Source organism: Channa argus, chromosome 2 (assembly GCF_033026475.1).
Source record: "Channa argus isolate prfri chromosome 2, Channa argus male v1.0, whole genome shotgun sequence".
In the NCBI taxonomy this organism is placed as follows: domain Eukaryota; kingdom Metazoa; phylum Chordata; class Actinopteri; order Anabantiformes; family Channidae; genus Channa; species Channa argus.
In genome coordinates, this window is record NC_090198.1 from 1413103 (window position 1) to 1438352 (window position 25250).

The 25250-nt window shown below is 37.8% G+C and overlaps 2 protein-coding genes across 7 annotated transcripts; one reads left to right on the forward strand and one right to left on the reverse strand.

The window, feature by feature from the left end:
* Positions 1-163: 163 nt before the first annotated feature.
* Positions 164-9526, reverse strand: lins1 (lines homolog 1). Of its 2 annotated transcripts, none has more exons than XM_067495008.1 (6): positions 9176-9526; positions 9004-9093; positions 8564-8696; positions 7756-8349; positions 6337-6520; positions 164-3810 (listed from the first exon to the last, which is right to left on the reverse strand). In XM_067495008.1, the coding sequence occupies exons 1-6, from the start codon at positions 9503-9505 to the stop codon at positions 3006-3008; spliced, it is 2136 nt and encodes a 711-aa protein (XP_067351109.1). In that variant the 5' UTR covers positions 9506-9526; the 3' UTR covers positions 164-3005. The 2 variants fall into 2 exon arrangements, with proteins under 2 accessions (XP_067351109.1, XP_067351108.1); XM_067495007.1 differs by having other exon boundaries at positions 6337-6523.
* An 882-nt stretch (positions 9527-10408) lies between these two features.
* Positions 10409-24623, forward strand: asb7 (ankyrin repeat and SOCS box containing 7). Of its 5 annotated transcripts, none has more exons than XM_067494034.1 (5): positions 10409-11014; positions 11343-11463; positions 13083-13294; positions 17700-18305; positions 23014-24623. In XM_067494034.1, the coding sequence occupies exons 2-5, from the start codon at positions 11426-11428 to the stop codon at positions 23151-23153; spliced, it is 996 nt and encodes a 331-aa protein (XP_067350135.1). In that variant the 5' UTR covers positions 10409-11014; positions 11343-11425; the 3' UTR covers positions 23154-24623. The 5 variants fall into 5 exon arrangements, with proteins under 5 accessions (XP_067350135.1, XP_067350126.1, XP_067350146.1 ...); XM_067494025.1 differs by having other exon boundaries at positions 10409-10667; XM_067494045.1 differs by having other exon boundaries at positions 10650-10667; positions 13041-13294.
* Positions 24624-25250: the final 627 nt, after the last annotated feature.

The following is a 25250-nucleotide window of genomic DNA, read 5'->3' on the forward strand; positions in this document are numbered from 1 at the left end:
CAGAATAGGGGGCTAGGAAATTAAACTGACTTATGAAAACATTGGTTGAGTAGTTTAAGCAGGAAGGACATATCTGAATATACAACATATATTGTAGAGTAGATATAAAACCAACAAAAAAATGAACATTTTATTGTATATTATTAACAAATCTGTACCTCTTACATATTCTTCTGTGCTTCCTCCAACAGCAGATTCTGTTGGGAAAGTGCCTGTATAGATCACACAGTACATGCTGTAATGGTGGTACAGTGGCTGTCAAGTCCTGTAAAATGAAGCTTTAAGGCTTCTTACTTCCAAAAAATGTCAGACCTGCCCACTTTTCTTTTTCAGATATAACATAACATTGATTGATTTTCAGGACAAACGACATCACCTTTGCTGTTCATGTGCTTTTATTTTAGATCTCCATCCAGAACATTCATTCTGTGTATCTGTAATAGAATAATTACTAGGAAAACTCCCCTTTAGATACCTACAATCCATTTGTTATTATCTTTAATTTCACATATCAAATGATCCAGATTATCCATGATTTCATTTGGAATATCAACAACAGATGACACATTTGTGGATATTTATATAAGCCATAACACAAATTGTGAATATCTGTGTTAACTGTTTTACTAGATACAATCTATTTTATGATATTTAACAATAATTCTTTTCCATTTTGGATACCTGGAAAAAAACTGGAACCCCTAGTAATGATTCCTTTGTAGATCTCCACAGTGAACATTCAGGAGGCCTCCTAAAAAGGGTCTTGTCAGTCTTATTATTTCTAACAGCTAACTAGGCAGCAGAGTGCATGATGTAGGACACGTCCAGCTTTTTTACTCCGACCTTTCTTTAGCTAAAATGCTTGATACCAGCAACAATTTTCTTTCGAATTTTAAAAGCAGCACTAGCATCAAATACCTGCTAATGTTAAACATCTCTTATTCTTTTTATGGCAGAAACAGCATGTCATTCCCCTCTAAACAGTAAGGGGGTTCCCAGTCACTCCCTCCCCTGTGTGGATGTGTGTGTGAAGGGACAGAGCAAACACTGTACTGGTGGCCTATTGTTAAGCTAAATCAATAGAGGCCTTTGATGCCACTTCTAACTAATGATTAACATGACAGCGATGTGGAAAGCTACAGTAGCTGGAAAATTACTATTAGGTTAAACTAGAATCAGAGAGGCCCCAAAAAACAATCAAACGTAGAAATAAAATACAGTTTCCATCTCTCTGGGTCCTTATTTCACCAGTTAGGGACAATTACTGAAGTAACCATCAAAGGGATTTTATCCAATCTTCCTGGTAGAGATCAAAACCAGAAAGAAAGTTCACACCTTCCAGTTCCAAATCTTTAAGTTGCAATGCCTTCCACAGGTGATGTAGGGTCATCATACTCCTAAAGCTGGGGCCTTTCAGTCATGTTCTCAATTTATCTTACTGTCCACAGTCATTATACAGATATTGAGGCCAGAAACAAAAGTCAATAGAAATGTCGGTCAATGACTTAGCAAATTAATAAAAGCATCTTTAACAATGAATAATAAATGAATCTATGAGCTGGTGACTATAACTAAATCTAAACTGTTTATAACTAAATAGCCCTAAATTCCTGCATTTGATAAATACAGCATGAAAAATGATGTTTATTTTTAAGTAAATAATGTGCGTAAGTCTAACGACCTACGTTAGTGCTTTGCTGCTTCGCTCTACAAACACTGACTTTAAATGTTACCACTGCATGGCACAAGATGTTTACCAGATTATCAACAAATCCAAGTGTCACTTTAGTTGCACAATGTCCACTCATGTACCGCGTTAGGATAAAGGTCCTGTTTGCCTGTAATGTTGGTACTTTACTTTGGATGGAACATGGGTGAGATGAACATTTCTCTGTCTCAGTCTCGTGTCATCTTTGCATTCAGCTTCATGTCATGAACACTGAAGCTTAGGGTTCACTTCACAAAGTGTGAGACCTGAGAGGCTGCTGATGTGTGTTGTTTTTGCTGTCCCACATTTGCTGACAGGTCAGTGTAATGTTGGCAAAATATGTAATAGCGAAGGATTGTGTGATAGGCAGAGTTCAGTGCAGCCTCACTTACATACACAACGTCAACACAGCGTTGGAAACATGATGATTCAGCAGCAACACAACAGTTTTTGGTGAACACGCTCTGCTATCTTGACTAGAGTCACTCACAGACAACGGGTACAAAGCTGTTACTGATATTTACTGACAAACAAACTTTTTCCTGACATCATCACACAAAACATTTCATAATAAGAATAACAATCATATAAAAGTATAAGATCCCAATAATAATCCAATTTTAAAAAATGACGAGAGGCCGGGGGTGAAACAGAATAATCAAATGTTTGGATACAACTTCCCATCGAGTTGGATGAGAAACTGTGTAAACCTTTTTATCTCATCACTAGTAGACAAAGCTTGATGTAAATGTATGTCGACAAATCCAAAATAATTGACCAGTGATTTAAAAAAAACAATACGTGAGAACTTCCAAAGGGCAGTGAGTGTTTTTTCTATCAAAAGAAAAGTATGTATGTTCTTTTAAAGTATTATTTGGGACATACACTCACTGGCCACTTTATTAGGTACACCTGTACAATCTAGTGAATTCCAATACAAGCAGCTCTGCCATATATTCTATTTTTACAATGTTATAATTTCTCACTTTGTTTTAAGTTGAAACTGTTTTCGGCTATGTGTTTACCATCGAGGACATAGTGGGTGGTGGAGTCACAAGAGAGGGCATTATGAGAAGGGGTGGTTCTAATGTTTTAGCAGCCTCATTCATTTTAAATATGGTGGCCAATACATTAGAAACCACCTCTTCCTATAATGCACTCTAGTACAAGTCAACTAAACAGTTGGAGGACATGTTGGACATGCCCCAAAAGAGACACATAGACTGCAAGTGGCTGAATCTCTATACATTGCTTCCACAGCAAGACACAGAACAGAAAAAAATAATAATTTAATAAACTATGACAACTGTTGTTGGTGGGAACACTTCTCTACTTGTGCCAAGAGCTTCAAGAGGGAGGATGGGTTGTATGGGAAGAGTTTCTTTCTCTGCAGCCTCGTCACTACCTCTCTGAGCTCTGACAGACAGAGGACTGCTCTAGATGATGTTTCACATGTTGCCCTTCCTGACACAGATGCCATGTTAGCACATGATCTTTGAGTACTCGGTAACACTTTCAGTAAAGGGCCTTGAGGTTGTCCTCTTACTACGGTGCCTGGTTCACTCAGTAATCCTGTGGACTCAGATGCCTCATGTTGTTTAGGACTGACGGATATCCATGGTCCACTAGTGTCCTCTTTCAAATCTAAGGCATCAAATCTACCTTGTTCACACATAGATGCTCCTGGTTCATCCTCAGAAATGTCCATGTTCTCTCGATCCGATTCATCAGAACTATCATACTCTACAAGACGAGGCCCAGCGGCCAAACTCATTTTTTCCACTAGTGGCTGACTTTTGTATGTAGGTGCAGGCACATCGCTGTGACACGAGCATGTGAGGGGCTCTGGCAGTGAAAGATGAGAATCTGACGTGCCGATTCTTTTACAAGTTACAATGAAGCCCTGCCAGTCAACTCTGAGGTACTTGAGGTACCGCACAAAGTACTCCAGAAAGCAGGTTTCAGTAGAGATGAGGAAGTCAAGGAGGATGCTGTGGTCGAAGGAGACACTTTGAAGCAGAAGCAGGAAGTGGCAGTGTGGGTTGCATCCAGAGGCACAGGCTGCCTCCAGTAAATGAAAGTCATCCAACCCAGAGGACAATCTGCATGAAAGGACAAGCAGTTTAGTTAGTTCATTTTTAAAATGACAACTGCTGCCGCCATGATGGCAGGACCTGATTTAACTAACATTTAATGTAAAAATGTATAAATTGAGACCTACTTTTGATTGTAAACAGCACAAAGACAAAATATCAAAAGCTTTTTTGCAACATGTTAGCTCATTTTGAGTTTGATGGCAGTAACACCAGATATTACCACTGTGTTGCACTGCTTCTTTGCCAACACACTATATTTTTGGGAACCTACAGATCGATTGCTTGAATTTAATTCTGGGGCCTCTTTGCAGCGTGTTACACAGCAAGTAGGATGGGTTTAGTGCGTCACGTGACAGCCCTGCTCCTTGCTCAGACACTCCCATTTGTTTTCTCAACGTCCAGTTTTGTTCACGCTCGATTTTTCCATGTATGCTTGCTCAAGTTGACACCGTGTTATAAATGTCCCACAAAACAGACACCCAACCCATTGTGTTCTCAAAATTATTTTCCTGTGCTCACAATGCTCCATTTTGCACTCAAGATTACGGTGCAAATACGGTGCTGTTTGATCTTGTAAGAATAAAGAATCAACTGAATTAATACATAATACAAACTGTGTGAGCACCACTCCCTCCCCCTTTCAGACACAAGAGAGCAGAGAAGCAAAGCTTGAAGTTGACTTTGCTTTTGTCATCAGTTAAATATTTAAGATGCTCTTTTAATATATAAAATTCATAGACCAGCGTTTTCAGCAAAAAATGTTTTGATAAACATCGGCCGGAAAAATATCATTTTATTTATAAAGCACTTTTTGCATTCGCAAAGTGAATTCTAACATCAAAGTGCTGCACAATAATAATAATCAACATAAAAAACAACTATAACCCTAGTCGGACCCCCTTAGGTGGCTTTTTGGCTGATTCGTCATGTCGAATCAACATAGGTGAAAGAGACCATTCTGATTGGCTGCTCACCTTAGCGAATCAGTCCACAAGACAAGACCATGCCAGTACAGTTCAAAATATCCGACATGTCCTGGATTACAAGTACTTATAAACTGTCGGTGGTGAGCAAGAGTTGTGTAAAAATGTTCCAAGTGCACAAAAGTCAGTTATGAAGTTCCACAGGGTTCTGCTGTAGGACTGATCATTTTCAGTTTTTATATGTCACCTTTAGGCAACATTAAAAGGAAGCGCTCAATAAATTGTCAATCCTTTGCAGATGACACCCAGCTATATCTATTAGTGAATTTAGAAGAGACAAATCAATTAATAAAGACATAAAGGCCTGGATGTTGAATTTGCTACACCTAAATTTAGACAAAATTGAATATATTGCATTTGGGCCTAAAAATCTCAGATATCAGAAATATGCTGTGTTACCAAAGAGTTGTTTTAGATGGCATCATTTTGGCTTATTGAGTGCTTATAGTACCTGTTTGATGAACCTTGGAGTAATTTATGACCAGGATATAAAACACTTAGACTTGTTCCACTTGTGGAACATTGCCAAAATTAGGAGCATCCTGCCTTAAAGTTAAATTAAATAAAAAATTGAGGTGATGATGAAAAACTAGTCCATGCATTTATTAAGTAGGTCTACTGTAATTCCTTTTTATTAAGATGTCCCAGGAACTCCCTAACAAGCGAGTAATCCAAAATGAAGCAGTGATAGTACTGAATAGTGTTAGTACAAGAGATTATATTTCCCCTTTATTAGCTTCTCTCCATAGTCCAGTTTTGTCCAAATTGGAATTTAAAACCCTCCTCCTTATATGCAAAGCCCTTAATGTTCAGGCTCCACTGTATCTTACCTCCCAGTAATGTATAATCCCAATAGAACCACAACTACTTGTGGATCTTATAATTTCCAAAAGCAGAATGGTAGGCAGAGTCTTTAGTAATTAAGCTCCTCTCCTTTGGAACTAGCTCCCAGTTCAGATTCAGAAGACACTGTCTCTACATTCAAGACTAGGCTAAAACCTTTTTGAATAAAGCTCTTGGTTCGTAAAGCTCGTTCAACCCGATTCTGGTTCTGTATGAGATTTCTTCCATTGAAAGTGACTTTTTCCCTCTACATCACTGCCTTCATGCTTGCTCAAGGGGGATTTGCTGGGTTTTTCACTATAAACTTGTATAGTAGTGAAACCAGAGCCTAGCGATCCTCCAAATTCTCTCCTCACCTCTGTTTGAATCCCAAAGCATTTTCACCCTTGCTTGGTGGCAGGTGGGTTGTGTCACTGACCATATGGTGACAACACAAAGCACAGAAGTTGCACTAAAAACAAAAGGGCTGCAGGTAGCACTATGTTGTGAAGTGTGTGGAGATAAATCAGGGATGCTCCTACTCCCTTTCCACATGATAACAAAATGTATAATATTTAAATGACTGAAGCTTTAAATATACGCTATTAAATTGCAAAAAACAAAATCAGCCTCCATAAATATCAGCCAACTGCTGTTTTTCATTTAAAAAAAAAAAACATATTTTATGGTAAGAAATAAACAACACGCATAAGTCTGACTGTTGTACCTTTGATGGAAGAATATGGAAAGCAAGGCCTTGGCTGCCTCCATCATGTCATCATCCTGTTCCCCAAACACCAAGCTGAGCCAGCAGCAGAGGTGAGTGATTTCTGACACCCAGACACTGCATCGCTTCAAAAAGCCCCACAGACTCTGTAGACACCCGTACACCTCGGAGGCACTGTCCACTCCTGCTGTCAGAGAAAACAGGGAGTCAGCACAGCCACTCAGCTCATTCTGTATGGAGAAGATTGCCACCTGCTGTAAGCAGCCTGTAATACACTGCATCAAGAGCTGTCTTTCACCAACAAAGGTAAAGATGCTGTCATGTGTCACCACTACTGTGTCTGTATCTACTGCAAAACCTACACCATCATCCAAATTCTCTGGTTCCACGTGTTACATTTGCAAACCTTATTCATAATAATACAAACCAAACAAAAAAATGAATACCTCATAGTTGGGGGCCTGGGGGTCATGAAGCGAAAGCCGCAGGTTTGTGTAGCTTAGCTGTGGAGGTGCATGGTTTCTTAAGTCTTCTGTAGAATTACTTTGTTAGCTCAATTGTGGAACGTGGAATTCAATAAATGTTAAGTATCTTTTCATACAACTACCTTTGAAGTAAATAATTGTTGGACAGGCAGACACGAGTAAGCCTGCCTCTACAAGGCCAATACTCCTGCTCCTTGACTTCCAGTTTTTGGTCTCTAACTAGTCTTTAGAAATGTTTTTTTCACTTTCACTACTTGAAAATGTGTTGTGGACCTAACAACTAAACCATAACATAAAGATCATTCTCTGCAGTTTCGCCATTATGAACTATTTCTTTATGTAATTCCTTCAGACAGTCTGGTAACACAGCAATGATAACATACACTTTATTAGTGTGTATTTCTTGTTCACAATGGTATAAATAAAGCATGGCTCATATTAAACCCACAGATTATCAATCTATAACTTTATAGTTCCCACTAACTCTACTGAACTGTTTTAGCATCTTTCAGCTCATTATTTTCCTTTTAATGATCTAGTTCAGTCTCATCAGCCTCATTTCCAGCTGCAGAAGTTGTTCTGAGTGAAAAAGCTCTAACACTGTTGCACACTTTATGTCCAACAGAGAACCTTAAAGATTGGGTTCAGAATACAGAGCAAAAAGGAGATAGGAGATATCACCAGACCGATGCAAACAAAACTCTGTTTTTGTGCATCACTGAATGAAAAGCTTTTTAAACCTAGTCTTAACATGATCTTGATAATCTTCACTTATTTTATAAACAATACACACCTTTAGTTTGGTTGACTGACAGAAAAAAAAACACTCAGCCTTTCTCTCAGAGCAAATCTTTTGGGAAATGCTTCCACATACACATTAGGCACACTCCAAAACCCACCAGGCACAATGCTGTAAATCATTATGGATTCGTACCTGTTCCTTCAGCTGTTTGGATGTGAAGCTCCACGGACTTGAGAAGAAGCAAGCTCACAGCTCTCAAAATCACACAGTCTGGTTTCTGACCTTCATCACCTCTGACATGTCTAGTCCCCCCAAAGAAAGAGGCAGATTCCACCTGAATGCTCTGTAACCAATTTGCATTTACTGCTGCTAACACACTTTGAGCCAGGATATTTAGATCAGAGGTGAAGTACTCATATTTCACACCAGAGGACAACCCTCCTCCTAAAGCCCAGTCTTCTCCGGATGACTGAAGCACGGCTCTTTTTAGAAGCAGCAGCACTCGCTTTTTAACAAAATAATCAGAGGTGCAGCTGATGCTTGTCAGCAGAGCTGAGGAGTGAAGGTGGGTTAATCTCTGACTCTTCAGGCACACACCAGCACCACATGCCAAACTGGAAGCCGTCAGCACCTCTAGCAGGTTCAGCAGGAGGCAAAATGTTGTTGTCCAGTGTCGATGGCTCGTAAAATCCACCAAATCGCTTGCTTTTTTTCTCTCGAGAAGAAACTTTGAACATAAAGCAGATATGCTGGCATCAAAAGCTGCCAGAAGTTTCCCAAGGATCTCTGATTAAAGAGAATACACGCATATGTGAGAGCTTTGACATGACACAACAAAGACCACACTGGATTGCTTTTCATAGATGATACTTTCATAGATGTTATTATTTTAATAACTCATCCATGCTTTAGGTAATGTCATTAAATCAAAGACATTGGCCATTTATGTCAGCAGCATTTGGTCATCACTCAGATTTTAGCTGAAAACTAATTGCTTTACCTTGATGACCTCCTTTAAGAAGTCTTTTTAAAACATCAGTCAGTGACCACAGACAGGCATCCAATTCAGTCCCAGGGGGTGAGCTGTGAAATGCCTGCACACATTTCTGCTGCCAGACTGGACTGACGGGACCCTGAGAAATCAAAGTATATTATACAAATACACTTTTAATGTTAGACCCTAATAGGCGACATTATGTTTGTTAGCCCTGTTGGGGAAAGTTCTCAGCCACTGCATTAGAGAAGCCCTGCTAACTCCTAAAGAAACAGAAAACCAAAAAACATTTTTGGCCTTTTGGTCATTGTTGCATCTTGTGGCCAATACCACTGTGGCTCTAAAAAAACTAAATCAACAAAGTACAGACATGTGGAGAGAGTCGTGAAAGAAGAAACATTTACTGCATCTTCAGTTAATCAATTGCAGCTAAAACATATACTCACAACTTTGCAGAGATGATAGCAAACATTTACTGACACACTTTTTGCAGCCAGATGGGAGATGATCTGGTCCCCAGTCCGGAAATGATGGACCTGTGGTATAGTGAGCTTTTTAAGTGTCACTATAGAAAATGTTACTGTGTAAAAATCTGCCTGAGGAGATCATTTAACTCACAAGTTGTGCCATGAATTCCATGTCTTGGAATAAGACCCTCAGGATTTCTATGCAGTATAGCCTAACTTCTGGAGGCTGGCTCTCAGCAATCAGACTGGAGGTCATCTTCTCCACAAGAGTCAGACTGATGCAAGTCAGCTCCACACTAAACTCTGCAGGAACAGACTCCCTGTCCTTACTAGACAACAGTCCACACACTCCGGAAAATATAACACCCGCCACATCCGCAGCACTTTGGCTGGGACATGAACCCAGCACAAAACATCTGTACACATTTGTCAGACAGTCAAAGTAGTTGCACATAGAGGCTCGTTGTGTGCACGACGCCATAACACTGCCTCTTCCGTCCCATGTGACACACGCGGAAGCAATTTAAAACAAATGCAAATAGGTCCTGAAGGTCTGTCAAGCCACATACAAATAACATGCTACGAGCGGACGTGTGCTACTTCCTTCAAAATAAAAAAGTGTGAAGTCCTTCTATTGTGCTGAGTTTGATATTAAAGAAGGCTGTTTAATTAATACTTGAGTCCTTATAATTAATACGGACTGAAGCTCACGTTGTCCAGTAAATGGTCAGACATACTTGACATATTTGTTAACAGCAACTCTGTGTCCGTGTCCATACTCATGGTGACTGCTTGAAAAATTTTAATGTCAAACGTTTTCTGGGCGATTTTAGCCGTTTTGCCTTTTTAACTGTTTTACTTTATATTCAAATGTTCACAATAGATAAAATGAAAAAGTTAAGACTTCACCACAAGGCTTTTATTTTGATATTCGATAGTTCTTCTGAATCGGAATTATTGAATGTGACCGGAAGACAATGTTTTTAAAAAATTTCAATCTAAAATCAACACGTTTTCCACATAATGCAGTAATGATAACCATATTCTTATGTAGACAAAAAGAAGCCAATAGAATTATTATTACAAATATTTAAATATATAACAATATACGAGTCTGTTGATTTTCCTTGCTCTACAACATATTGTTCCTCTGAGGTCCTCTTAGGGCAGCAACATGTATGTCACATAATCTTTACGTATTTACCTTTTTAGTTTAAGTATGTCTTTGGACTGTGGGAGGAAACTGGGGTACCTGCAGGAAACCCATATTATTAATTTTTACCATGACATCAAAAGGCATCAGCAACAGGGCAGTTTGTTTTGGTTTTTAAAAATGTTAAACTTTGCTTTCCGATAGGTGTAAATCATAATTTTATTCTGAAAGATTCGATACGGAACTCTTGTTGTTTGGTTTTAAGCTAGTTGTCATACTGATGTGCTCTCAGAGACTTTGTTGTTAAAACTGATTATTTATCAGTGCAGTGATGCTCGATATTATTGAAGCGGACTTTTAGGGACGTTTAAATAGTTAACAGTGATGTTTAGTGTTGGATGTAAGTTGCAGGAGACAAAAATATGCAGCTTTGACAACTCCAAGTCCTAAGCTGAATGGCTAAGTTAAGCGTCGGCTCAGCGTCTGTCAAGTAAATATTTCTTTAATAGCATGGTTGCTGCATATGTCAATAAATGTTTAAAATTTACTATAAAAATAGTGAACACGACGCCTTGTTGTTTATGCACGTTACCCTGAACTGCTCGTTTAAAAAGTCAACAGAAGCTAGTAAGCTAGTGCTAGTGTGTTTGTTAGCTTGCTGGCTAACCAGCATTCGCTAACATTCAGTGGTTAAAATGGCTTTAAAACAAGGAGTTAGCATAGTCTACAGTCTAAGACACATTACATGTGCTGCAGTGTGTGAAACGGCACCTTTACATCTGCCCGTTTGGCTGCTCCGGCTTTTGTGAACCATCGTTATTGTTGAGTTTTTCCATGGTTAGTAGGCTGTGTTAGCAAATAAAGCCATTCTTTTGTCCATTGTTTCCATCAAATGATTGAGCTAACCTATTCAAATTAAAAAGTCTTTACACATAGTATGTACGGCTCAGATATGCTGTAGTTTTCTTTGTGGTTGTAACGTTTTCTTACTGTTTAAACAATTTAAGGCGTTTATGTAATTTAAACCTGAATTATCTGTATTAGCAAATTGTGCGATTGCACATCATTTTGATGTTGATGCTATTTTTATTAGCAGGACTAATAATAATGTTTGATAATTTGGTGCATACAACCTCGACTAAAATGTCTGCTTTGTGTGTTGCAGGAATAACAATTGGAGATAAATTTCTTAGTCGTCTTCTAGCATTCCTGACGGTGCTGCAGTGTATAGAAAGGCGCAGCTTCGATATGACTAAAAGAAGCCCGTCTCTTCAGCTTGTCAAAAGGTAAAGTTCAAATTTGTGGACGATCAAATTATTTTTTTCCCCAACAATAGAAATTATTTGAACGCCTCAGCACAATTTCTCTGTCCTTAGCTTACCTGTGCTTTCTGCAATGAAATATTATGGTCTCTGGAACTGCATTGCTATGATATGTACCCATGGTTTATAGGCTCCAAAATGTAGCTGGATGGAGATGGTTACGTGGTTGCATGTATAACACACTGGGTTTCTGCAATCGTGCTTGTCTTTGACTATATTCGTCAGTGAGTATGGATTACTTGTACAATCCACATGACTGTAATTTGGGCGGCTGGTGGAAGCAGGACCTTTTGTATATTGCATGTGGGCAGATGATCACCCATACCCTTGTGCATCTGTGAATGTAAAAAGTATAATTTTGGTTTTAGTCTAAATCCAGCTACTGTATCTTGTGCAGATCATTCTAATTAAAGTAGAAGTGACTTAATTAGAGATTTAACTTGAAGTCTTCTGCTCACACATTATTCTTTACATTTGAATAAAGTGACAGATGTTAGGCATTATGAAAAGTTCAACAAGACTTGAAAAAACGTATGTTGTTCTCTATTTAAATGTTTTTCAATTTTCCAGATGATACTGTTGGTTGCGCGGGAATATCTGCCATTAACTGCCTTTTTTTTTTTTTAAATGGCAGTTAACAAAACAGTTTATGATGTAACTTTATTGTACACACACTTTAGCTGCCATTCAACTAAACTGAACAGTTGAAAGTTTAGGTTTTTGCTGAATTACCTCATAACCACAGTAAATAATAAGAAAAAGAGCAACAAAGCCCCTTTGAAGCAAATATGACTAATTTTGTGTAGCTTATTGTTGATTGATCTTTTTTTACTGCGTGTCTCATGTTATCAAATAGTGTTAATTCTTGTTGAGCCCAGATATCAGTCATTGTAAGCTTGTAATGGACATATCATTATCATTGTACATGTCAGTGCACTCTGAATGCATAGTAGTGATTCTCTCCTCACAAATTCTCTGGCTTGCAGAGAGCCCTTTAATGACTTACCATCCAAGTTAAATATTGTTCAACTAATTATTCGAAATACGACAGTCAGTGAATAGGTGCTACTTAATCTTTCATACACTGCTTGTGCTAATTTTAACTAACATCAGAGCTTGTCTGAACTTAATCTTTATGGTGCACCGAAATAATTGATGACATTCATTGGATATCACAACCCGTAGCTTGTAGCTTGTAGCTTAAGATGTTGTTGTTTGAAATTAAGAGCATAATTTCACACAAAGTTCTATGATCACAATCCTTTGTCATTAAATCTAATTCTCTGAGCCTTTACTCTCTGCTTTGACAAAGCCTCATCCTCTTAAGCATCTGTATATTAGTTGTAGTTCAGACAGTAAATGTATGACATGGTTGAGGATTAGTGCAGTATATGAAAGATTGCTTACTATTTTGGGTGGCAGAAAATGTTCCTATTCTGTTCACCTCGTTTTTGGCAGGTGTTTTAGGAACTTCAGACACAGTAGAAATGCCAAATAAGTTCCCCAACACAGAGAATGTATTCACTGGTTTTTCCTAACAGAGGTTAGGTACAGATGAACATTCCCCTTCCGAAATGTGACAGGATGCTGAACCATCACTGCAGAAGGAACCCTGAGCTTCACGAGGAGCTGCAGATCCAGGCTGCAGTGGCAGCTGGGGATGTCTGCACTGTAAGGAGAATGCTGGAGCAGGGATATTCACCTAAGATCCGAGATGCCAATGGATGGACGCTGCTCCATTTTTCTGCTGCCAAAGGAAAAGAGAGATGTGTACGAGTCTTTTTGGAACATGGAGGTCAGAGGATTTGTCTTTTTTTGTCATGCTGTTTAAGTTAGTTACCTTTGCTGGTTAGCACTGTACCTTAACCAGTTTTTTGTCTAAACACTAAAGGGCATATCTTACCTAAAGTACATGAAGAGACAGCCTTTTAATCACCTTTGTGTTGAAAGGCGCTCAGGTGTTGCTGTTGGAAAGATTCGAGAAGGCCATGAAAACATTGCAGAGAGCCTATTCATTTAAGTTTTATGAACTTAATGCTTGTAAATCACCTTAAGGTGCTATACAGCAATTCCAAGAGGCTACATTTGTTAAACTATTAACACACAAATACACAGAGCAACATAAATACCACCATGGGGTGGACAGGGTTCAGCATGGAAAAAATGTAATGCTGGCTATGGCAGACAGGTGTCAGAACACACAGTGCACACAGCTTGGTGTGTAGGTGCCTGTGTAACTGTTCAGCTTCTATGCTGACCCCTCTCCATCAAACCATTGGAACCACTAGGTAGTATATATGTTGCTAATTCATGTTATTTGAATAGACTAAATGAATTAGATTCACCTTTTGGCCTCAGAATATGTATTAAGTCCTGGCTACAACATGCCTTGCATTCAGCTATGATGAGTCCTGTAGAATCGTTCTATGATGTTTTTGATTCTTATACAGATAGGTTGGCTCTCAGTGGCCTGTAATTGACACAACATTTGGAGAATTCCTTACCTTGTACATGTGAGCAGTCATCAAGCATCAGGATAACTTTTGGCATTTATAAAACTAATTGTATTGTAATAATCGCCACACAAATTCTAAAAGTTGCGTCGATTTTATTTATTTATTTAAAATTTTTGTCTACTCTCTTTTTATTGTTACCCAGCAACCTGGATTAGCTTCTTTTTCTGTGCCATTAGACCCCCATTGTTCAAAAATAATTAAAACCACAAGAGCCTGATACAACAGTCCACTGGATGACATGTTTCTTCATTCCAAAACATGTGCTCAACATATTTTACAAACTTTGCCCTACATGCTCAATTCCAACCAATACAGTATTAGTTTAGTTAGTTCTTAATAACTTAAATTATCAGTTTTTGCACACACATGTTAAGAAACTTACAGAGGAAGTAATCTCAATTCAATTTTAATGTCAGTCTTTTCATGCGATTTATTAACATTAACAAAAACTATAAAACCACTGGCCTTATTCTTAAATAATTGTTTTACAAGCAAAATCGTGACTATTATGAGGTGTATATTAAGGCTAGGTTTATAATATTGATTTGGCAATGTATTATTAATACCTCCTTGTCAATATGCATATTGAATCAAACAAAGCTGTATCGATGCCCAGGGAACGTACATCTATTGCACATTAAACTTCCATCTCACTAGTGTTGCATATAACACCCCATTGCTCATTGTCACCACATGATGGCAGCATTAGTTAAATTGAATCTTAAAACCACATCAAACCGGAAGAGAGAACACAAAGGCAAAACCTTTGCCCTTCAAAACTGAGAGCAAGTATATGGGAGCATTTTGGAGTCAGTCAGAGTCAGCAACAGGTAGCCAGCGGTTGACCTCACTGTCAAAGCTTGGTCCGTGATAATCTGTTTGTAGAGACCTTTTGGCAGACAATGCATCAGCTCTATCTTCCATCACAGAATGCCTTTGCTAAGGATGAAGTCAGAAACTACAAGGAGAAAGTCCAACTGACTCTTATTGGAGATCCAGTGAGTTGTTGGAAAGAGAATTGATCTTTTTTCCCATTACTCTCCGTCTTAGCTGAACAAGTTCTCTGCAACAACAGAGAGTGTTTTCTACAGCTGGTGACATAGTTACAGCTCAGAGCAGAGCATGTTAATCAGCTTCTGTTTTTACACACAAATTTTAAACCAATTAGACACCAGCTGACATCAAGGACATTTTAGGGTCTATAACATTGTACATACATGCTGTTCATGTATTTAATGTAAGGCAGTTTCACTCACAAAAGTTCATAAAAAGAGCCAGTTTACTCTGAGAAATGCAAAGTAGCACATTACACAAAAAGTAATTTTTATTTAAAATGTACTTTATTTATTTACTTACTTAATTACTTATAGACGGCCAAAATCTATTGCTATATCAGAACAATACTTTTATTTTTATGTAGTGTATTCAGTGTTACAGTTGACTAAACTTTAATCAAATTTAAAATATCAAATTCATTTTGTTATTAACATATATAAAATTATGTAATCATAACATTATGATTACTGTACCCTTAAATATTGTGTGCGTCTAGTTACAGACATAGTGTATCGCGATACATAGTGATATGTATCGATACACATCACATCATGGGGTCTGTATCCTATTGTGAAGGTATTGGCAATACCCAGCCCTAGTGTATATACTGTCTATCCAGATATTTTGCAGAGCAAAGCAGTTGACAACAAGGCACAGGAATAAAAGGTTCAATATAAAGTTTTCGATCAATGAAAAATGATAAACAGGTAAAAAATGAGGATGAAACAGATAAAGATAAAACACGAAAGATCACATTACAAGTGTGTGTATATGTGTGTTTGCATAACTTGCATTTTGAAACATCCACAGTTTCTATTGTTTCGACATCCTTAAGCAGACTGCTCCAATAGCTTAAACAGTAAAACCTACTTCACCAAAAGTTTTTGTTCTGCCGTTTGGAACACTAAGATTCATGTCAGAGCATCTGAGAGCATGGACTAGTTCATAAACTAGAAGCAGGTCAGACAGGTAGGCCGGTGCAAAACTATGAAGTATTAAAAACAAGTAAAATAATTTAAAAATCAATATAAAAGCTGGCAGGTAACCAGTGTAAGCAGTCTAAGCCTATGGCAGCATAACTATAACTAACCATATGCTTTATTAAAAAGGAAGGTTTTAAGCCTAGACTTAAAAGTAGAGAGGGTGTCTGCTTCCCGAATCTGAACTGGGAGCTGGTTCCACAAGAGAGGAGCTTGATAGCTAAAGGCTCTATCTCCCATTCTACCTTTGGAAATTCTGGGAACCACAAGTAGGCCTGCATTCTGAGAGCGAAGTGGTCTACTGGGATGATATGGTGCTATGAGGTCTTCTAAATATGATGGAGCCTGACCATTCAGAGCTTTATATGTAAGAAGCAGGGTTTTAAATTCTATTCTAAATTTAACGGGAAGCCAATGGAGAGAAGCTAGTGAAGGTGAAATATGATCTCTCTTGCTAGTTCCAGTCAGCACTCTTGCTGCAGCATTTTGGATTAATTGCAGGCTCTTTAGGGAGTTACTGGGGCATCCTGAAAGTAGGGGATTACAGTAGTCCAACCTAGAGGTAACAAATGCATGGACCAGTTTTTCGGCATCACTTTGAGACAGGATGCTCCTAATTTTGGCAATGTTCCGTAGGTGGAAGAAGGTTCTAGAGATTTGTTTTATATGTGAGTTAAAGGACAGATTCTGGTCAGTCCAAGGTTTCTTGCAGTCGTACTGGAGGACAAAGCTATGCCATCTAGAGTAATGATATGGTTAGAAAACATTTGAGATTTTTAGGGCCCAAATACTATGACTTCAGTTTGTCTGAGTTTAGAAGTAGGAAATTGGTAAACTAAAGAGGACAGCATTGCAAAAGTCCACACTATGTTTCTCTGTTACGCTTGCTAATACAATTAATGTTTTCCCCATCGGCCAATATTTCAACAAACAAAAGAAAAACAGCTAGCCAACCAAATTAATTAATGATAAAAGTTAAACTGGGCTGTCAAACTATAAACACATAGCTCACTAATCCAACTACACAAAAACGCCAGCTCAAAATCTTGCATCCATTTATCTGTCTTAGCTTTTTTTAATAAATACAAGTCAGCCTAATGTTTACTCCCGTCTGGACATTTGTGTTTAGTCAGTGTTTTCCCCCTCATCCTTCTTCATCACCTTTTGCATCTGCCATCGAGCCATTCTAAGAAAACCCATGCATTTATTTTCACCAGTTTTCATGAAAGATCTCATAGTGGAGTAGCTGGTGATCCAGACCCGCTGTCATTATAGCAGTGATGCTATTCACATTATAACAAACCAGTGTATCATCAAAATTATTTTGAAGTGGTTATTTTTCAAAAAAGATGTTATTTTAAATATATTATAAATTGGGCAATTGGGCATTTTATACTGAGAGAATGTTATCTACTCATAATGCTGAGGTGTTTAAAGTCATGATTGTGAGAATCATGTAAGTGTTGACAATGTAGCTGTAGAGGGCACTGTTTAAAAGGACAATTGGTTTGACTAGTTGAAGGGGTCCTTTATGGCACATTAGAGTTGTGTTTGACTGTGGAGACCCTTCTGATAACATTTCATGTCACACATTGATTTTTATTGTATTTTCTTTTCATTTTCACTCTTTCCATTCTCCTCTTCACAGCTGACCCCACAGTGAAGGACTTTATTGGTGGCTTCACAGCACTTCACTATGCTGCAATGCATGGCAGAGCCCGCATCGCCCGACTGATGCTGGAATCAGAGTTTCGCAGTGACATTATCAATGCAAAAAGCAATGATGGCTGGACACCGCTACATGTGGCTGCCCACTATGGTCGAGACTCTTTTGTACGCCTCCTCCTTGAGTTCAGGGCTGAGGTGGACCCACTGAGCGACAAGGGGACCACACCACTACAGTTGGCCATTATTCGTGAGCGCTCCAGCTGTGTACGGATCCTGCTGGACCATGGTGCAAATATTGACATTCAAAATGGCTTCCTGCTGCGTTATGCTGTCATCAAGGGAAATCACTCTTACTGCCGCATGTTTCTGCAGAGGGGAGCGGACACTAATCTTGGGCGTCTTGAGGATGGCCAGACCCCACTGCACCTGTCAGCCCTCAGAGATGATGTATTGTGTGCCCAGATGCTCTATACGTATGGTGCTGATACCAACACCAGAAACTATGAAGGCCAAACACCTGTAGCTGTATCTGTTAGTATGTCTGGGATCAGCCGGCCTTGTCTGGACTTCCTGCAGGAGGTCACTAGTAAGTCTCACCTACTCACTTCCTGTCACAAAAGTGTCCTTCAGTGATTTATAGTGTGCTCCTATTGAATCAACAAACAACATTAAGTTTTAGTATAATGAAACAATGACTAGGGCTGGGCAATATGGAAAAAAGTCATATTATGCCAATTTATTTTATACTGGTTGATCTTCATAAATATCAACCTAACATACATGCTGACATATATTTCCAAATCAATGAGTTTGTTAATGTTTTTGGACTAGCATCTGCCATATTTTCCCTCTTCAGTTGGGGCTGTTTTTGTTAAGTATTAGTCAGTTTAGGTTACTTGCAATTCATGGATGTTTGATTTATTATATTTTTTTTGAAATGACAAAGGAAGCGCTTCTTTTCATTTGAAGCAACTCGTCCAAGGTGTGAGCTTGACCTTCCACTTTGCTTTCTGTTTGTAGACTTGTTTATGACGTCCACATAAATAGTATTTTTTCAACACCTGATCACACAGCTATGTAGTGAATATCATAATATGAAACATTTTAAGCAAGGAAAGTAATTATTGACAGTATACAATATCATACGGATCAGACCTAACAAGAACAGTAATAACTAGATATGCATTAGTTGTGAATGCTAGGAGCTGCTGCTGCCGCTGCTGCTGCTGCTGCTGCTGCTGCTGCTGCAGTGCTTTAGTTCCATTATGCCTGCCCACTCAATATGGAACAGACAATAACAGGAGAACGGTGAGGGATTTCTCAAAATATGATTTACCACTGTGTCCACGGTGATCCTACTCAGTTATGTAGATTGGATAAAGTTGGATAGCATATGAAGCAAAGGGAACCATCTAAGTACATCTACTTTATGCTGTAACTCAGTGAAGTGTCAGCTAGATTATGCACACAACCGTTATACAGCAACTACTTTGAATAAGCACTGCAATATTAGGGCCATGGGTTTTGATTTTGTCTTATTATCACACTGCTTTGGATTACTTGTCAATTAGCAGCAGGCCTGTTATAATATTACTGCACTCACTAGGTGCTTTTTGACAAAACAGAGACCAGCAGAGGAAAGAATGATACATAAATGTAAAAAGAAAAGTAAGGGTTGAAACACATTGAATTACACACATTAAGGAAATCTACCTACCTGGCAACTAAGTTTAGTCTAATATACTGATGATTCTAATTCTGGTGTAAAGATCATTTTCAATCACATTAACCCAACAAGATTATATCGGACTAATAGTTCTTTGCCTTGGCTTTGATTTTAGCTTTGAGTCCACACGGTTTATGCACAGCAAACAGGTCAGCTGTTGAACACACAGACAGACCTGCTGAGTTTTCAGCTCCATCCAAGCTCTCACAATATTGTTATTTTCAGCATATCGTTTCTAGTGTTACAGTACAGATCATTCTACATAATGAGTTATTTTACTTTTGGTACTTTTATTTTTTCCCTTGGTTTCTGAGAGGTAGAGGTGAGTGAAACCCACATAAGCTTACAATAACTGATAATACTTCTTTAATGTAAGCAAATGGTTAACACATTGTATTTGGCCACCTTCAGAGTGTGAAAATAACCTTGTGAACGTGCATGCTGCATTTATTTTCTCCCTAAAAATCCTGTTTATGTAATAGTTTATACCTTTGTTCCTCAATTTTTACTTTTTCCCTGGAATTGTTGGAAGCAGCTGCTTCATTTTTTTTACAATCCAAATTGAACAACTAGCTCGCAGCATCTAGCTCGTAATACCTCCGCTCACACAGTGTGTTGGTACTAACACAGTTTGATTTAATTTAATTTATTCACTGATTGAAATAAAAAAGCATTGAAGATCTGGATTAGAACAAACATCACAGATAGCATTTATTTGTTCATAAATGCACAAATAGCCACTTATTTACCATGTAAGAGTGATTTGCTGCAATGGCTGTATTTCTGTGCAAAATCTAATATTTTAATGGGAAGTGAACAGCATAAGCACGAATACTAGCCAATGTTAATGCACGTCTGTTTGCAAATGCATGGCGTGATGAAAGTTAATGTCTTTATCCTTGAAAATAAATCTGTGAAAGTGGGTGTGGTGTAGAAAAAGATTCCAAGTTTAGTAAGTTGAGAGGAGGAAGAAGTTGAGAAATGTATAGAATGAAAGGGCACTGCTTCCCAACACAAGGTTATAATGACCAGTGTTCAGTCACAGAACAATCCCATGTCAGAAGAACAGGAGAGCACATTACCTGAAGCATTATGATTTAGAAGGAACAATGGCTGCATTCCTCCAGTGCCCCTGAACTTTGATATCACAGATATCAAAGAGCTGTGCACTGATTCAGACAAGCCCTTTCACAGACTCCAAACCATCAGCTAGATCACATATCTGCTACCTCCTGGATTAACTCATATGCCATGAAAGGCTCATCCCACACAGAATGAAACGGACACCCGGCTCTTTTCAGCTGCTGCACACGTCAGTGTTTCCCTCTGTAGGGTTTTCTCATGTCAAATACTGCAACGTCGTCCTCATACAGTGGTTCTAACTAGCTCCACTCAAAGAAAAGTACACTTAATTCTAGATTTGTGAGCTTCATAATACAAAAAACTGCATCCTCAGAAAGCTCAGCCTATTTCCCCAGGCTAGTTTTTGCACTTTTACACACTGGTCATTTGTCCATTTGTTGAACATCGCTGGGCAAACTGCATATTTTGGGAGGGGGATGAAAATAAGTAAGCACAACCCTTTCAGGAAACACAAAAATACAGATAAAATATATTTTTTTAAAAATCATAATAACCACATGTCTAAGTAGTTCAGCACCTTTCTAAGTCAGGAGATAACCCGTCTGTTTGGTCATATGCCAGCTTATAAACACTTTTCACTAAGTTTGTCTATCCTTGTTCACAGTGAATTACTGGTGAGGCCAATTTGTGGTGGTAGTCACACTGTTACATGGACGCAGTCAATGTGTTTTAAGTGATTGTACTGTAAGATCCAATCACAATCAGGTCCTATTACTGGTAAATCAGAATCCTTGCACACTCCCTTGATGATAGAGACTGTAGCCAGATTATCTTATCTTAAAAGTTAACTTCGGTCTATTTCGAAATTAATTGTTTCTTGTTCATCTAATGCATCTTTTGTTGTTCACAAACACATCAGCCAGACCCCCCCCAAATGGGCATATTTCTTTATTCCAAAACTTTTGCTCAGCATAAATATTATTTAAACGTTGCCCATCATCCAAATAGGCATTTCCCTGTTATGCTGATTCACATCTGTTTGCAAAATAATTAGGTCAACCATGTTTTGGCAAAATGAAAGATTTATCCCTTTTAATAGTTTAACAAGGTGAACAATTTTCAGTTTACAATTTACATTAAAATAAATTAAGAAAAATAACCTAAGTTATGCTTAGCTGTGTTTCTTGTGGTAGATGTAGAGGATTGTGCACAACAGTGCTCTCACTTTCCCTGCATCAGGCTGATTCTGTAGATCACTTAGGTCAGTTGTAATCCCATACAACTGAAGGAGGAACTTACAATGGGTAAAATAAGCATAGTACAGTATTGGGACATTGTGAAGGCAGTAAGTGACACCAAAGACAGTATTTAAAAATTCCCCTCAATGTTTCTGCCAATCTTGAGTGTAAAACAACTTGTAATCCTAAGAGAATATGATGTGATACAGGTGTTCAAGTTCTAATGTTTTTAGCCACACTACTGGACTAATGAATGAAGGAGCCAAAACATTAAGACTTCTTAATATAATAAACTTTGTACGACTACCCCATCCACTACGACCATTATAATAATCACATAGTAGAACGATCACTCTTCTGATATTTTCACTGTTGTAAAGTTTATCACATACTAGGATATAATAAAACTAGTGTTGGTCTGATACTGTCAGAAATACTTAGTCAGAATGTGCATTTACTCCTTAAGTGGGTATTTCCAGGTATTGTAAACAAATTAACCTGCAAAATGCACTCAAATGCAATTTGGTGAATTACGTAAAAAAGAAATGTTTATTCATGGGAGCCGTGATCATTGTTCACATCAGCAGATGCTCTGCAAACATGTTTTATAGTACCTGTCAGCAAATTATCATTAAAAAAAAAAAACAATTCATAATCGTCAAAAGACAAGATAATGTAGGTCACCTGAATTTTGGAAGCATTCATAGTCTAGTATGCAGTTACTGTTGGTGGGTGTCACACTTATTGTTACACAACTGCTCTTAAGTCTTTTTCTTTACAATTCTTATAACATGTAACAAGAGACAGCCTTTCTAGTGATTTACACATTTTTTGTTTAAATTACAAATGGATTTTGAATCAAGAATCAAAATATTGTGTCACACGCATTGCATAAATCAAGGCAGTGAAATTTCATTTTTTCTTGAGTTCTTGGTAAAAAAAATATTAAAAACAAAATATTTTGGCCATATCACCCAGCCCTACCATAAAGACATGTAACAATTGGCATAGTCACTGATAGTCATTGTTAGTTTAGCTGTGATGCTTTGAAGCCACTGTGTCCCACTGTCCTCTGTGGAAGGAGACTCGTTCAAACACTTGTTTCTAGCTTCCCATTACTTTAATTTCTTGTTATTAATGAGCTGACATATACTGACAATAGCAATTTAACTTCAGTAATTAAAAGTTGGATGATAAAATCAGTTTATTATTCCACTGTGTAACGGCTGTTTCTCTTGCTCTTTCAGAACAACCTCGGACTTTGCAAGACTTGTGTCGAATAAAAATCCGTCACTGCATTGGCCTTCAAAGCCTGAAATTTTTGGAGGACCTTCCAATTGCAAAGGTTATGAAAGACTATTTAAAACATAAGTTTGACAATGTTTAAAAGTACCAATAATAGAAGTGGGGAGGGTGACTAAGAACCATCGTCTGTCATTTAGAAAGACTATGCAATCACAGTGTTCTATTTCTGGAAGAAAGGTCAACAGGTTTGTTCTGTACATGGTCTGTAGGTGGTTAGTCCAGGTTGTTTCACCAGTTCTACAGTACTTTTCTATTCAGTTCAGCTTCTTACAGTTAAGGCCGTTACTGAAGAATAGAAATAGAAATCCACTGTTCTATTGTTTTTGTGGGAAAATAAAACCTAATTTGACTACTAAGGTTAGCATTATTACTATTTATGTTACGTAAAACTGCACAACGACAGCCTTATTTGGTCAGACTGGCTTCAGGCTCATACTTGCCAATGAATTTATTTAAACTTCCTTTTTTCCATTTGTTTTTCTCTGCTATAAAAGCTACACTCAAAGTGTTACACAGAGGCTTATTTTCTTTGTTTCAAATTAGTACTTGGATACTGATGGCTTTTAGAAAATACAATGCACTCCCCTGATTTTGTTTAACCACCCAATAGTAAGTCTAAGTCTTTAAAAGCCTCGTAGCAACACGCTGAATTGCCAGTGTTCCATCTAGGCCTCCAGAATACTGATTGTTCAGACTGTGACCACCCCTCCCCCACCCTCTCCTTTCCAAACTAAATGTCGAGACAAATGTGCTTTAAAGTTTAATACTAAAATTAATTGAAGCAAGCAGAGTAGGGTTAAGAAATGGCTAATCATTCAAATCCCTGGTCAACATCCATGTGACTTGAATCTTTGAATTACAGTCAGCTCAGAGGAACTGTTTTGATTTAAGGCTGCTTTTGGGTAATAGCAAAATTTGGGAGTGTACATTAAACATTTTACACTTGTTTCTGGTATACATCTGAACATCACACATTAAATGATTTTAGAACTTAAGTTCAGTCCTTAGAACTTATTTGATCCTAGCAATTATGCATTCGGCAATGATCAATTGTAAACAGTTGCTTTATACCATCACAGTGCTTTTGAGTAAATTTGAGTTTGGAGTAAGTGCACTATGACAGAAATCTGTTCGGAAAGCACCACATTTACTCATTAAAAGAGGGTTTAATGGAGATGTGAATAATAAAGTAAGTTTTGAATAACATCGACACAATCACTAGAAGCTCCAGTGTATATATGTTGTACAACAGATATTTTTGTAGAATTTATTTAAGCAATGATCTATGGTATTAATGTATTTAAAGTTTGGAAAATGTTATCTGTTTGGTGTGACTCAAGTGTTCCTTGAGTGTGTGTCTAAGTTCAAATACTCTGTACAGAAACTAATTTGGAATCCTTTGTATTTATTATTCTCTAAATTTGATAGAGGAAATAATGGGTGCTTTCTTAAAATGCATTTCTCTTGCAGGTAAAACTGTTGTGGAGATTATATTGTATAATTTTTCGTCTGACAGTTAAAATAAAGTAGTAGTTGGTTTCTAAACAATGAACATGCCACAAGAATTTTTTATTTTTTATTTTTGCTCCTGCATGGATTTAAATTTCATAGTGAAATTATGTGGCCACCTAACATTGGTTTTTCCTAAACTTTTGTAGTTACAAATTAATTCTAGCAACGTTTACCTGCATGTCATTTTCATATTTACATTTTCAGCTTTGGGTGGAACTTTGTAATAGAAATGTTTCATGAAAAGTACTAATTATGTAGTCTGCTCAGCTAACCCTTAGTAGATCTGTCTTTTCTAAAAAAGAATAAGACTACATGCAGTACAAACCTTGAGTAGGTTTACAATTAAAGGGTAGATTTTTGAGGTTAGATGGAATAGAGTTTGGTATGATTAAAACAATTAATATCACGAAAAAGATAAATCATATTGTCCAATATAAAGTGTCGCATCCTTACCTTTCAAAGAATACAGTGTAACAGGTTGTAAGGATCTGTCCAATTTTAAAGGCAACTTTAAATGCACCCTTCTTTCCTTTAGTGTGAACGATGGTCCCAGTGTTTAGTAGTTGTTGTTGTTTTTGTTCCTATAGACTATCCAGAAATGATGAGGTGGCATTTGGAAGAGAAATCTTCGGTCATAAAAGGTGCCCTGTCTCAATATCCCTGAGCT

Coding starts and splice junctions, on each gene's coding strand:
- lins1 (XM_067495007.1), bottom strand. CDS start 9,505: ATGGCGTCGTGCACACAACGAGCCTCTATGTGCAACTACTTTGACTGT. Junction 6,524..7,755: donor CCAAACAGCTGAAGGAACAG/GTACGAATCCAT, acceptor TTTCTCTGACAG/CAGGAGTGGACAGTGCCTCC. Junction 3,811..6,336: donor TCCATATTCTTCCATCAAAG/GTACAACAGTCA, acceptor CCTTTCATGCAG/ATTGTCCTCTGGGTTGGATG.
- asb7 (XM_067494034.1), top strand. CDS start 11,426: ATGACTAAAAGAAGCCCGTCTCTTCAGCTTGTCAAAAG. Junction 11,464..13,082: donor TCTCTTCAGCTTGTCAAAAG/GTAAAGTTCAAA, acceptor GAAATGTGACAG/GATGCTGAACCATCACTGCA. Junction 13,295..17,699: donor AGTCTTTTTGGAACATGGAG/GTCAGAGGATTT, acceptor TCCTCTTCACAG/CTGACCCCACAGTGAAGGAC.